The sequence below is a fragment of the Rhinolophus sinicus genome, chromosome 14, assembly GCF_057876585.1.
Source record: "Rhinolophus sinicus isolate RSI-liver-muscle chromosome 14, RSI-T2T, whole genome shotgun sequence".
Lineage (NCBI taxonomy): Eukaryota > Metazoa > Chordata > Mammalia > Chiroptera > Rhinolophidae > Rhinolophus > Rhinolophus sinicus.
In genome coordinates this window covers 37,632,388-37,646,690 of record NC_142514.1, presented here as the reverse complement: position 1 = coordinate 37,646,690, position 14,303 = coordinate 37,632,388, and the positions used below count along the sequence as shown (strand labels likewise).

The window sequence follows — 14,303 nt, the reverse complement described above, 5'->3', positions numbered from 1 at the left end:
AACCCCTTTACTCTCTTCGAAGATGTCAAAGAGCTTTTGATGATGAGATTTGTATTTATCAATATTTACTATCTTACCACTTAAAACTGAGGACATTTAAAAATATTTTTCAATTATATTGAAAAAATAAACCCATTACATGTTAACATTATTTGTATTAAAAATAACTATATTGTCCCCCAAAAAAGCGATGAGTGCCATTGTTTTGCACTTCTGCAATAACCTTTAATATCTGGTTTAGTAGGCGACAGTTGAATTCTCATATCTGATTCTTCAACCTTTGTATTATGATGTTTTAGTTGAAGTCTATGAAGTAAATATGACCTCACAAATATGTAGTTGGAAAAGGGAGGAGTATTTTATTAGCCTTTTAAGATAATTGTGGATATTCTTTTTTTTTTTTATAATTTTTTTTTTTCAGGACTTTATTGGGGAACAGTGTGCACTTCCAGGACTTTTCTCCAAGTCAAGTTGTTGTCCTTTCAATCTTAGTTGTGGAGGGTGCCATTCAGCTTCAAGTTGTTGTTCTTTCAGTCTTAGTTGTGGAGGGCACAGCTCAGCTCCAGGTCCAGTTGCCGTTGCGCCGTTGCTAGTTGCAGGGGGCACAGCCCACCATCCCTTGCGGGAGTCGAACCGGCAACCTTGTGGTTGAGAGGACACGCTCCAACCATCTGAGCCATCCGGGAGCTCAGCAGCAGCTAAGCTCAAGGTGCCGTGTTCAATCTTAGTTGCAGGGGGCAGAGCCCACCATCCCTTGCGGGACTTGAGGGATTGAACTGGCAACCTTGTGGTTGAGAGCCCACTGGCCCATGTGGGAATCGAACCGGCCGCCTTCGGAGTTAGGAGCACGGAGCTCTAACCACCTGAGCCACCGGGCCGGCCCTGGATATTCTTTTTTAACACTACACTAAAGCTTGATAGGTTAGTTGCAATGTGGAATTTAAAACCATATCAATGAACTTTTCATACTCTGGTATATTAAAATCCATTAAAATCTTGCACTTTGAATGGAATGGCAATCTGGCTTTCCTCTAAAGCTATTTGAAAGAATTTTCCAAACCTCTGCCAGGAAACTCATTTATATACTATATGTCTGGTTGCCAGTGTTCTGGAAACAGGGCTGGGAAGTACCGTCATTTAGTATGCAGAATTTCATTTAATTCCCTTTTTCCAACTTGCGCCTCACTCCTGCCTTCCACTATGTCTAATGGGCCAGATGATTCTAGAGACTCGTTTGTTCAATTTCTCCAGAGAACAAGCTTCCAATACCCTGATAAGGAAGGGATAGTCACCTGGTGGTAAAAGGGATCTTGGGATCTAATTATTCCATAGGGGTTTTTTCCTTCCCTCCCCTCACCCCCACTTTACTTTGGCACCTACTACATCAAGTCCCGAGCCTTCTAGAATTCTGCAGGGATACTCAACCAGTATAACTGCCCTTAGGGAACTTGAATTGTGGGTTCCTCTCTTCTAAGTCAGTAACCACTGCTCTATCAGTATTTTTGTGACTTCTCTCTACTATTGTTTTCTCTCCTATTTGCTTCATCCTTGTGGGTTAATACCTTTTTTATTTCCTTACTGTCATTTTAGTGGGAGCTGGAAAGCACCAATAAACTCATATTATCAATCTGCCATGTTTTACCAAATGTCCCAATGCATTGCATCTAAATTACTTGTTTATCCTTTTCTCCTCCGTCGTATACATTCTTTAAAATCAGGAGCCTTGCTTTTTGCATCTTCATATTCCTAGCATGTAAAAATACTGTGTTTATTGAATAGTAATGTATGGTAGAGACAGCATAGAAGGAACATGAGATTTTAAGTAGTCAGTTCCAAAATTTAGCAACTATATCAAGACAGATAAATTACTTAGCCCGGCTGAGCCTGAGAGATGGTCAAAGTGGAGAAAATAATCCATTACATGGTGAGGATTAAATGAGATAATGTAATATTTTTCAAAGTGTAGGTTTGCAGAGGGTGACAAAATTAATTTTAAGAGTTGTGGGTTGGGAGCAGCATTTTTTAAACTAAAATAGAATAGGAAATATAAAGCGTTTATCACACATAGTAAGGGTTTAGCCAACTTGTTGCAGTTGTGTGTGTGTACTGGGTTGTGATGTAAGATGTAGTTCTTTCTGTGGGTCATAGAATTATCACATATAAAAGTATTAGAAAAATTAAGTGCTTAATTATATAGTCCTGACTTCAAGGGCACTAGAATTTCAAAAAAGGTGACCAGCGTAATTTAGAGCAGTCTGAGGAAGTTTTAAGAAAATACAGGACATGGACTCTGAATGTCTGTGTCCTCCCAAAATTCACATATTGAAATCTAACCCTCACTGTGATCGTATTTGGAGGTGTGACCTTTGGGAAGTCATGAGAACAGAGCCCTCACGAATGGGATTAGTGCTCTTATAATGAGAGACCCCCAGAGAGCCTCTTTGCCCATTCTTCCATGTGAGGACAATAGCAAGAAAACAGCTATCTATGAACCAGGAAACAGGACCTTTCCAGACACTAAATCTGCCATCAGCTTGATCTTGAACCTCCCAGCCTCCAGATTGTGAAAAATAAATATGGGTTGTTACCCAGTCTATGATATTGTTGTTATGCCAGCACAGAGTAAGACTAGTTGTTGAAAACAGGTAGAATTTAAATCAACAAAAAGAGGGCATATCAGGAGGTAGGTGGCATAAACAAAGGGACCTGGCCTGCTCTCATCCAGGTGGCAGTTGTGATTTAGCTGTTAAAACCTGTTGACATTCACAATAGGAATTCTAACTCATTTCCTACACAGATAATAAAACCTCATTAAGAGAGTTTCAAGTTGTCTGGATAATTCAGTTATCCAAATTAAAAACCGTAACACAGGAATCCAACCAGTTGAGATATCTACCAATGCAGCTTAAACTGTTATCTAGTAAATTTCTCCTCTTCATCAAACCTTGCCCAGAGTTCCAAAAGACAAAACCCAGAGGGAAGTACATTCGCCTAATAAGCACATTAATAAAGTTGCTTTCCATACTCCCAATTTCTTCCCTCAGGACTGTAACTAACACCTCTGACACCTCCACCTCCCAACGAGAGGAAAAAGAAAAACATCACCTACTTCCTAAAGGGTTAGAAAGCTCTTTTTATGTGCTTTCTTATATAACCAATATAACCAGACATCCAACAGCCAATAAAGGATCTGACGGCATTGATACCATGATTTGAAAGATTTTACTGTCCCCCTATATTAGAAGTCCTCTCTCCCATGAGACAATAGGATGATGATGATCTCCAAGTACGTTTTATATTAGTTGGAAAAAAAAAATAAAAATAAAAATAAAAAATAAAATATATATATATATATATATATATATATATATATATATATATATATATATATATATATATTTGTGTACTCATAACCCATTGTTAAGATAATAAAAAATTTAAGGATGATTTCTCAGAAAGAGAACCTCCCCTAGGAGCTCTTTCACAAAGCATATCCATTTAGTAATGTTCAACTAACATTCATTGAGCGTCTTCAGGCACCAGATACTTTCAGGGTGCTAGAGATATAGCAATGGATTACACATGGTACTCACCTTGGAGGAGCTTACATGCTAGGCGAAATACAGACACAGAAACAGAATTTCATTATAACACAGGAAGATAAAGGTTAAGTACAGGGGCTCTGTGGGACACTCAGGAAGATCAGAGGCTTCACGGAGAAGATCTGAACAGGCCTTTGAAAATTGCAATGAAATTAACCAAACGAAGACAAATGGTACAAGTAGTGAAAACAACAGAAGCAAAGCAACAGAAGCATAACAGTGTGGAGTGAAACTAAAAAAAGTTTGGCATTACTAGAGCATGGGGGTGGTGACTGTGTCAAAAAATGAGACTGTAGGAGCCTCTGGCCCTCTAAGTACCAAGCAGAGTACCAGATGAGGAACAGAACAAGGCTGGAGGATCCAGAAAACCTGCCACTTGTGCCAGGATGCTGAACAGCACTAATATTTCTCCTCCTCATCATCCATATTTCCAACTGTCCCTGAAAAGGGAGCCAACAAAGAGTACAGTGGTCCCCCCCTTAATTGTAGGGGATATTTTCCAAGACCCCTAGGGGATCTCTGAAACTACACAGATAGTACCTAACTCCATATACGGTGTTTCCCCAGAAATAAGACCGGGTCTTATATTAATTTTTGCTCCAAAAGACGCATGAGGGCTTATGTTCAAGGGATGTCATCCTGAAAAATCTGCTAGAGCTTATTTTCTGGTTAAGCCTTATTTTCAGGGAAACACGGTATACTGCTTTTTCATATATATATATGAATGTATATATATATATATATATATATATATATATATATATATACACACATACATATCTATGATAGTTGAATTTATAAATTAGGCATAGTAACAATAACTAATAGTAAACTAGAACATTTATAACAATATACTGTAATCAAAGTTATGTCAATGTGGTCTCCATCTCTCTCTCATAACTGAGATGGCTGCTAAGTGACTAACAGTGGGTTGCGCATACAGGGCACACAGCACGGATACAATGGATAAAGATTCACATCCCAGGTTGGATGGAGTGTAATGGTGGGAGATTTCATCATCTTTCTCAGAACTGCAATTTAAAAATTATGAATTATTTCTGCAATTTTCCATTTAACATTTTGGAACCCGATTGACCACAGGTAACTGAAACCACGGTAAGGTTGGACTACAGTATTCCTACGAGTGCAGAGCTGGTGACATTCACAACCTGTTTCTCTTTTGGGTATGAGGCAGACCTTGCCTCATTTGAAGGTCCACTCAGAATCAAAGGAGGTGTGGGCTTTGGATTATCTTGGGGTGTCCTTCACAAACTCTGACCCAGGGAGGAAAGGGCAAGAGGAAGAGGAAAGAAATGGGAGCAGCAACAACCCCGAGACACTACGATCCCTCAGAGACACCCACATCACTACCCACCCGAGCCGCCACTGTGACGTCCCAAAGGTCAAGAAGCAAGGTCTGGGCTGTGAGATGTCCTGGGCGCCCTCAAGGTTGGAAGGATGGACAGACGTACAGTGCCCGGCTCTGCCCTGCCCCGCCCCGTTTCGCGGTAACCTCGGGCTTGCCCTGGCCTCCCCCGCACAGAGCGGAGCGGGGAGCCGGACTTCGGGGTTCCGCTGCTCAGTTTACCTTGGTCATCCCAACGCCCACCACAAAAACCCGGCGCAGGGGCGGAGACTGTGAGCTTGGAACCATGGCTCGAACCGTGGAGATAGGAGGCAGGCACAGCGGACAACTGCGCAGCAGACGCGAGTGCGAACCGACTGCAGCAACTGAGACAACCGAGCTCACTCAGGAATGGGAACCAGGAGGTGGCGAGGGGGCGGGGCACGCTCCAGCGGAGGGAGGCGGGGCGACAGGGGCGCCTGAGCATGCGCGGCGGCGCCGGCAGCGCGCGCACCTTTGGGGTGGGGCGGTGTTCTGTAGCTGTTTATAGATAGATACGTACGCTCAGTCTCGTCTCATTTTTTAAATTATCACTTTATTTCATTCAGGCATTGTCTACATTCATAAATTTAACTGCCTCACCTTCCGTATGTATCTCAATTTATCCCAATCTTATGCTCAATAATTGAATTGCAAAAATATTTATGAATATGAATCGCTAGTTTCTGCCCCCACTGTCCGCCCAAACTGCTTTTGTAGAGGTCATCAGTGGCCCTGTTTACTTCATTCTGGGCAGATCAATAACGAGTGTTCAATGAACCCTCTCCCCTCCCCCACTTGTTGAAGAAACCCCGCCCCCCAAAGTCACTAACAATTCTGGCCTCCACCCGATGGCTGGACTGGTAGGTGATCTGGAAATAAAATTCTCTCTTTTTAAAATCACTGGTGCTTGTTGGGGTTATCACTATGTCCATTAAATTTTAAACGAAAATGGCTCTAACCTCCTTCCTGGGTCGGATGGGAAACTAAGTTCTCTGTGACTGTCGTGATTAATTGGGGTTTATATCAGTCCTGGTCATTTCTGACCTCCTGCCCTTGTTTCCAGTGAATTAGTTCAGGTTATGGGTCATCTGGCCATCCCTCCATTTTCCTTTCCTGTATATTGCTGGACACAACTTCACTTCCTTCAATTCTTAAAGAACCACAGGCACAAGACTGCATCAGAAAGATTTTTACAGAAGGTTGGGGAGCAACTGTGGCACTTTGCCTCTCATCCTCAAAGGGATTAATGCTAACTGTTTTGGATTGAATTGTGTGTTTCACCACCACCCCAGCTCCCCCCCAAAAAAAGAAAATTCCTGTGTTGAAGTCTTACCCCTCCAGTACCTCACAATGGGACAGCATTTGGAGGTAGCGTCGTTAAAGAGGTAATCAAGTTAAAATGAGGTGATGAGAGTGGGCCCAAATCCAATATGACTGATTGTTGCGACCTGCACAACACAAGCCGTGGGAAGGCGAGGGAGGCGGCGAGGGTTAAACTGCAATAAAGAGACAGAGACTCAAATACAGTTAAATCACAGAGGACCAAGGGACTCACAGCCTCAAGAGACTGGAGCCCCGAATTGGGTCATCGTCAGTATTTATTGATTTCATACAATAAGCATCACATGATTAGGGGCAGGGTCTGCGAAACTCTTACACCACACTATAATAAAAATATTTCCAATTCCCATATATTTGTCCCAAAGCAACTGATGCACATCGTCCCCAGGTGACTAAGGTGCGGTAAGTACAACCCCTGGGGGAGCAAGTCTCACAAGGTAAAACTATCCCATGAGCTAAGCGGAAAGAGCGAGATCTTGTTGCTCTAATGGGTCCTTTGCACAATAGGGTGCCGGACAACAACTGGAGCGTGCATCAGCAGCTTCCCGTAAGAACAAGGAGGAGGGGTATGGCTTCCTCCTGACTTTTATTATGTCAGCTCATGGGGGTCCCAAAGGGGTCCCGTCTGGCTTAAGTTGTCCCTCCCTTGAGGAATCTTACTTGTCTTTGACTGCAGACCCTTCTCCTGAGGACCAGATGAAGAGACTCAGGATATTATAAACTCAACCCCAAAGAGGCACAGTCCCGCAGAGTCTTCTTTCCCTAAGGAAAGGTTGGAGGGGACATACGGCTAGGCTGCTGTGTGACCACAACTGATGTCCTTGTAAGAGGAAATTTGGATGCCTATGGGTGTAGAGGATAAACCATGTGAACACAAAAGGAAAAGATGGCCATCTACAAGCCAAAGAGAGGCCTCGAACAAAACTAACCCTGCCAATACCTTAATCTAGCTTCCGGAACTGTTATTTAAGCCAGCCAGTCTGTGGTATTTTGTTATGAGAGCTCTAATAAACTAAATAGGTTAAACAAAGGAAGTTCTTTTCCTAAGAGGAAATCTGGTGCCTGGTTTTTAAAATAACAAGGTGTTCCCCCACACACACACCATTATTATTGTTTCTGGGACTCCAAGGAAGCTTAGCAAAGGAGCAAGGGAGGTAGGACAAGAGTGGTAATAACAAAATGGCCATAAGTAATAACAATGTATTTTCTACTTTTTAATCCTGCTGGTTTTAAACAGAAATAATCCCTTAGTAATCCCCTCTAAACTATAATATGAATTTTAAAAACTATTGTTTTAGTTATAAAACAATATGAAAGCAATACAAAGCACTCTCATATTGCTGATGGAAATATCTTTAATGGTGAGCAATTGGCCATATATGTCAGAACTATAAATCACCTACTCTTTAACCCAGAAATTCCAATTTTAGGAATTTAACCTACAAATATACCCACACAGGTGTGAAATGACATATGTACAAGGATATTCATTGTCGCATTGCTTGTAAAGCAAAACACTGGAAATAGTCTTAATATGCATCAATAGGAGGTTGGTTAAATAAATTATGATACATCCATAAATTGAATACTATGCAGCTATGAAGAAAACATAGAAAACTCTTTATGCACTGATATGACCTTCACAATCAACCGTTATATGAAAAAATCAAGATGCAGAATAATGTGTAAAGAAAGCTATATTTTGTATTATAAAGGAAGATACCATTACTTAAGTATGCATGTATATATTTGGTTGAATTTGCACAAAATATTTCCAGAAAAATAGGAGAAGAAACTGGGACGCTGGGAATAAGTGTGGCAGGGAGAATTTTTACCGTTTAAACTTTTGTACTTTTTGTGTTTTGATTCGTGTGTTGAATATCATCTAATAAAAAAAAAAAATAAGATGAAAACAAAACACAATGACAAAAATTAAAATAGAGACATGATATAGTAACAAATAAAAGTAATACATACACAAGGTCCAAACACTCAAAGAGTATAGATACGTATAAAATTAAAAGAAAAAACTTCCCTCTTCCATACGGCATGCACTTATAGGAATATTTGTAATATTTTATCTAGCGTTTCCAGGTGTTTCATGGCAAAAGAGAATTTTTGGATTATCTAGTCCTCCACATTGAAAAGAGAAATGTTCTTCTCCAAACTTTTTGCATTAACAACAACTTTTATTATCTTATTAGGTTCTCACCATCTCTATGCCCTCCTATTTTGAAACCAATATCCAGTGAACTGTCCACATTCGTTACATAATAAACCTGTGACTTCTTGTTCTATTGAGTTGGTAACCCTATCTTATCCACCAATGGCATTGCTGTCTTTACCAGCCAATCAGAATTTCAAGAAACAACTGCACAGTCAAATATATGGTGATGGAAGGAGAACTGACTCTGGGTGGTCAACACATAATGTGAGATATAGATGATGTATTACAGAATTGTACACCTGAAATAATCTATGTAACTTTACTAACAATTGTCACCCCAATAAACTTAAATTTAAAAAAGTAAAAAAAACCCCACAACTGCACGTAGTGAAAGCCTCTTCAGTGCCCTGCCTTGTGCTAGGTCCTAGGGATTGGCGGGAAAGGGGAGATTCTTGGCCCCTTCCCTGATCAGCTGGAGATTATACTAAATTGACTTAGTCCTAGCCCAGCAGAAGCTCCTTAGAACCACCCGGGAGAACCTTTCTAAATATTGATGTCCAGGCTCTATCCCAGAAGCTCTTATTCAGTAGGGTGCGGTCTGGGATATGGATGTTTTGAACCTGTGGTGATTTTTATTGGGGGTGGCATGGTGGGTATAAATGTATAATTTCTATGAGTTCGTTTTGATATAATGAAAATTGGCTGTTAACTGTAAGTCCATTCGGTTCAATTTTCCTCCCAGGGGAAAGTTATCTCCTGCAGTATCCCTCAATCCCCACAGAGGCAGCAAGTTCAGCATCCAGCAGCTGGAAGGTCACTCCCTTTGGGAAACCTGTAATTGTTCATAAGACTGCTAGAATTTAAGACCGGGTGTTAACTTAGCAGAAACCTTTGGCTGAGGATGCTTTATGCCATAGAGTCTGTGAGGGGCTCTTATCACAGACCCTTAGGGCAGGAAGCAGCCTCAGAAGTTTTGTATACACATACACAGTCAATTCTCATTTTTTTCTGGTAATGGTCTAAAAGCCTCTGTGAACACCAAATTAGTGAATACTGAACCATTGCTCCTAGAAATGCAGGGTTAGGCTCCTCCAAGCCTCTGATCACAACATTCTTGTCAACCTATCAATACATAACCTTCTTTGTTCTATATGTTTTTGTTTAAAGACACTTATTTAATATATAATATATATTGTTGTTTTCTTACTCTGCCATGCCCTGAGCCTCATGCATCCCTTTCTAAATATCTTTTTTCTATTTATTTTTAATTATAGTTAACATAGAATATGACATTAGTTTCAGGAGTACAACATAATGATTCAACATTTATATACATTTCAAAGTGACCACCACAATAAATCTAGTACCCATCTGTCACCATACATTGCTATTACGATATTATTGACTCTATTCCCTATGCTGTACTTTACGTCCCTGTGACTTGCTTTATAACTGGAAGTTTGCACTTCTTAATCCCCTTCCCCTTTTCCACCCAACCCCCCCCCACCTCCGGTAACCATCAGTTTGTTCTCTGTATTTATAAGTTTGTTTGTGTTTCATTTTGTTTGTTCATTTGTTTTTTTTAGATTTCTGTAATGATGAGCAAGGAAAAGAAGGAGGAGGAGCACACTAGAGAGGGGCTAATTGATTATTTAGCAATATCTAAATCAATGTATTTAGCAATCTTTACTCAATCCAGTTAGCAGTGTACAATAGTAAAAGTCAAAGGCAATAAAGGCAATCAAAGAATATAATCAAAAGAATGTGCAATGACAAAAAGTAAAATGCAGTTAAGATTAAATTACACACACTAATAACACTGTTATGCCAAAGCTCACCGAATGGTGGGAAATAACCCTGGAAAGGTCGGGAACCAGCCAAACCTCACAGGACTTCCAGCCTCCAGCGCTGGAAGCTGCCGGGAGCTCACCAGGCCCACGATTGGAAAACTGGAGCTTCTCCCAATGCTGTTTTCAAGTTCCCAAGAATGTCAGAATGATGACAAACCACCAAAGAATCTCTCTCCCCTATTCAAAAAAAAAAAAAAAAAAAAAATCTCTATATCAATTGAGGTCAGTCTTAAATATATCTTTCCCAAAAATGCACCTTAAAGTCAGGCTCTTTGCTCCTGCCTCCCCCTCCAGGAATAGCCAGTTCCAGGAGGGTCTAGACAAGCAATATTTATTGCTCTTGCTTGGGACCATCAGCCCAAGGTCTTTTAAAGCCTGACAACGTGCCTGGTGCGTCGTCCTGATATAACTTAGCTACTTCTTCACTTCATCTGTTGATGTGGGTGAAACAGACAGAACAAAGAGGGAATTCTCTCAAACCCTGATCAAGAATTTCTTTAACCTTAAGCTAACCATCACCTCACAGCACAGACTAAACAGCAAACATCATCTCATATATCCCCTGATGGGGAGGATGAGACCAAAGGGGGAATTTACTCAACTCCTGATCACAGCACAGAAATCACCTCACATACAGGAAAAGATAAAAGCTAACAGAGGGCCGGCCCAGTGGCTCAGGCAGTTAGAGCTCCATGCTCCTAACTCCGAAGGCTGCCGGTTCGATTCCCACATGGGCCAGTGGGCTCTCAACCACAAGGTTGCCGGTTCAACTCCCATAAGGGATGGTGGGCTGTGCCCCCTGCAACTTGTAATGGCAACTGGACCTGGAGCTGAACTGCACCCTCGACGACTAAGATTGAAAGGACAACAACTTGACTTGGAAAAAAGGCTTGGAAGTACACACTGTTCCCCAATAAAGTCCTATTCCCCTTCCCCAATAAAATCTTAAAAAATAAATAAATAAAAATAAATAAAAGCTAATAGACAAAAGCTCACATCAACCAATGAAGGCAAATTTTCTTCAACATCTTCCCTACAATTCCCCACATAAGTGAAATCATATGGTATTTGTCTTTGTCTGATTTATTTCACTTAGCATAATACCCTCTAGGTCCATCCATGTTGTCACAAATGGCAAGATTTTATTCTTTTTTTATGGCTGAGAAATATTCCATTGTATATATGTACCACATCTTCTTTATCCATTCATCTGTCGATTGCTTCTATATCTTGGCTATTATAAACAATGCTGCAATGAACATAATGGTGCTTGTATCTTTTTGAATTATTGTTTTTAAATTTTTTGCATAAATACCCAGAATTTGAATTGCTGGGTCATATGGCAGCTCTATTTTGAATTTTTTGAGGAATGTCCATACTGTTTTCCATAGTGACTGCACCTATTTACTATCCCACCAAAAATGCACAAGAGTTCCCTTTTCTCCACATCCTCACCAACACTTGTCATTTGTTGTCTTTTTGATTAGCCATTCTGACAGGTATGAGATGATATCTCAGTTTAATTTGCATTTTCCTGATGATTAGTGATGTTAAGCATCTTTTCATGTGTCTGTTGGCCCTCTGTATGTTGTCTTTGAACAAATGTCTCTTCAGGTCCTCGTCCCATTTTTCAAATTAAATAGTTTGTTTTTTTGATGTTGAGCTGTATGAATTCTTCATATATTTTGGATATTAGCCTCTTTTCATATATAGCATTTGCAAATATCTTCTCTCATTCAGTAGGTTGCTCTTTCTTCTTGTTGATGGTTTAACATATATATATATATATATATATATATATATATATATATATATATATATGAGTTCTGCCAATTAAGTTCGTGAACTCATCCTAGAAAAAGTGCTATTACATATCTTATTGCTGAATATCTCTATGATCACTTTCGAAGTACTCCCCTTAGGACACTGTGCACTGATGCCAGTGCCTAGTCCACCCTTCAAAGCAATTTTAGAATTCTTTTTCTGGGGACCGGCCTGGTGGCTCAGGTGGTTGGAGCGCAATGCTGGGATCAGGTGGTTCGATTCCCACATGGGCCAGTGAGCTGCGGGCCTACAGCTAAGATTGTGAACAATGGCTCTCCCTGGAGCTGGGCTGCCATGAGCAGCCGAAGGTCGACGTGGGCTGCTGTGTGCTACAGTGGGATACCCTGTGCCAGGAGCGGCTGGTGAGCGGCTGGTGAGCAGCCGACCAGTAGCCAGTCGGTCGGAGTGCAGGCTCATAATACCACCAGCATGGGCCAGGGAGCTGTGTCCTACACAATTAGACTGAGAAACAATGGCTTGAACCGGAGAGGGGGTAAGGGGGAGAGGCGGAAGAAGGGGGGAAAAAAGAATTATTTTTCTGGAATGGCCATCAGAGCTGTCATCGTATTACCCTTGATGTCCTGAATGTCTTCCTTTCAATATTTCCTTTATCTTCGGGTAAAGAAAGAAATCACTGGAGGCCCCATCAGGTGAGTAGGGAGGGTATTACAATACAGTGATTTGTTTACTGACTAAAAACTCCCTCACAGACAGTGTCGAGTGAGCTGGTGCATTGTCGTGATTCAAGAGCCATGAATTGTTGGTGAAAAGTTCAGGTTGTCTAACTTTTTCACACAGACTTTTCAACACTTCCAAATAGTAAATTTGGTAAACTGTTTGTCCAGTTGGTACAAATTCATAATGAATAATATACCTGTGATATCAAAAAAGGTTAGCAACATCATTGCAACAATTTCTCAAACTTAATTGTCAGACCTTGTGTGTGTGTGTGTGTGTTGTGTGTGTATATATGTACATATGTATAATTGATTCACTAACATTGGACTCAAAGCCAATAGCACTATAGCTCATGTCTTCACTAAGTTTATTTAACACACATTATTTTCTTCGTAAGTATACTAGACAGTACCTCATGCTTGGGGAACCATTTTTAAACAACAAAATCATCAACAAAACGGACAAAAATGCAAAAAAAATATGTGGCACTACATAGATCATGAGAAGGACACTTGTTTAAAGCATGAGAACTGAAACAAGAAGGTACATTGTGGTCTTGCTCGACCTCTATCAGGCACCAGGCACAGGCACCACTCAAAATTTTTGCCACCTCAAGAACTCTTGGAGTATCAATTTTGAGGTTACAAATAAATTTTTGTGAGCAGACAAATGCACAATTCAGAATCAGCAAATAAAAATCATACACACACACACAAACACACACACACAGAGGGTGCCAAAAAAATGTATTATACATTTTAAGAAAGGAAAAAAACTGTATTAAAATTGTAATACTCAATATATACCGATAACAAAAGATGAATACAAGTCACGTGTATACATTTTTGGGCACCCCCAGTATACATACATTACATATATATATTATATATATATGATGTATATAATATGTATATATTTAAATGCTAAAGCCTTTGTTTCTGTCACTTCATTTATTTAATCTTTAAAAACAACACGAGAATGAGTTTCAGAAGGGTTAAAAAAGTCACAGAGCTAGTGACTGAACTTTGGTTTTCCTTTGTTTTTAGACATACATATAGTGACACAATCCTCCCTCCACCCTTTATTGGTGTACGTCCCATGAGTTTCAACATATGCACCGACTCTTCTAAACTACCACTTTTAACAGGATACAAGACAAATTCCAACACTCCAAATGTTTTCCCCAGGCTACTTTTTTGTGAGTCCGGTTTCTGGCCTACCCCTGATCCGTCTTAGACCCTGCTTCAGGTCACACTCCTCATAGTAGAGGACCTAAACCCGAATGGTTAGTACTAAGTTAAAAGTGTTTGTTTTTCCCGATGGCTGAGGTGGACTGGGTCTCGCACCCTTTTGGGAACTCCGGCTACCGGCCCAGTTGAGTTCAGTTCACGCTGGACACTTTCCTTTTGCAATAGCATATTACCGATTAAAATTTGTTCTCGCCACTTTAGCAT

General features: G+C 40.4%; 1 protein-coding gene across 2 annotated transcripts in view; it reads right to left on the bottom strand.

Annotated features, from left to right (window-relative positions):
* SCP2 (sterol carrier protein 2) overlaps positions 1–5,369 on the bottom strand; it is a 111,533-nt gene extending 106,164 nt beyond the window's left edge. The window contains exon 1 of one of the 2 annotated variants that reach the window (XM_019742794.3): positions 5,191–5,369. In XM_019742794.3, the coding sequence (XP_019598353.1) occupies positions 5,191–5,256 (66 nt within the window). In that variant the 5' untranslated portion in view covers positions 5,257–5,369. Of the gene's footprint in view, positions 1–4,977 lie in introns of both variants that reach the window. The other variant, XM_088791148.1, reaches the window with a different exon arrangement.
* Positions 5,370–14,303: the final 8,934 nt, after the last annotated feature.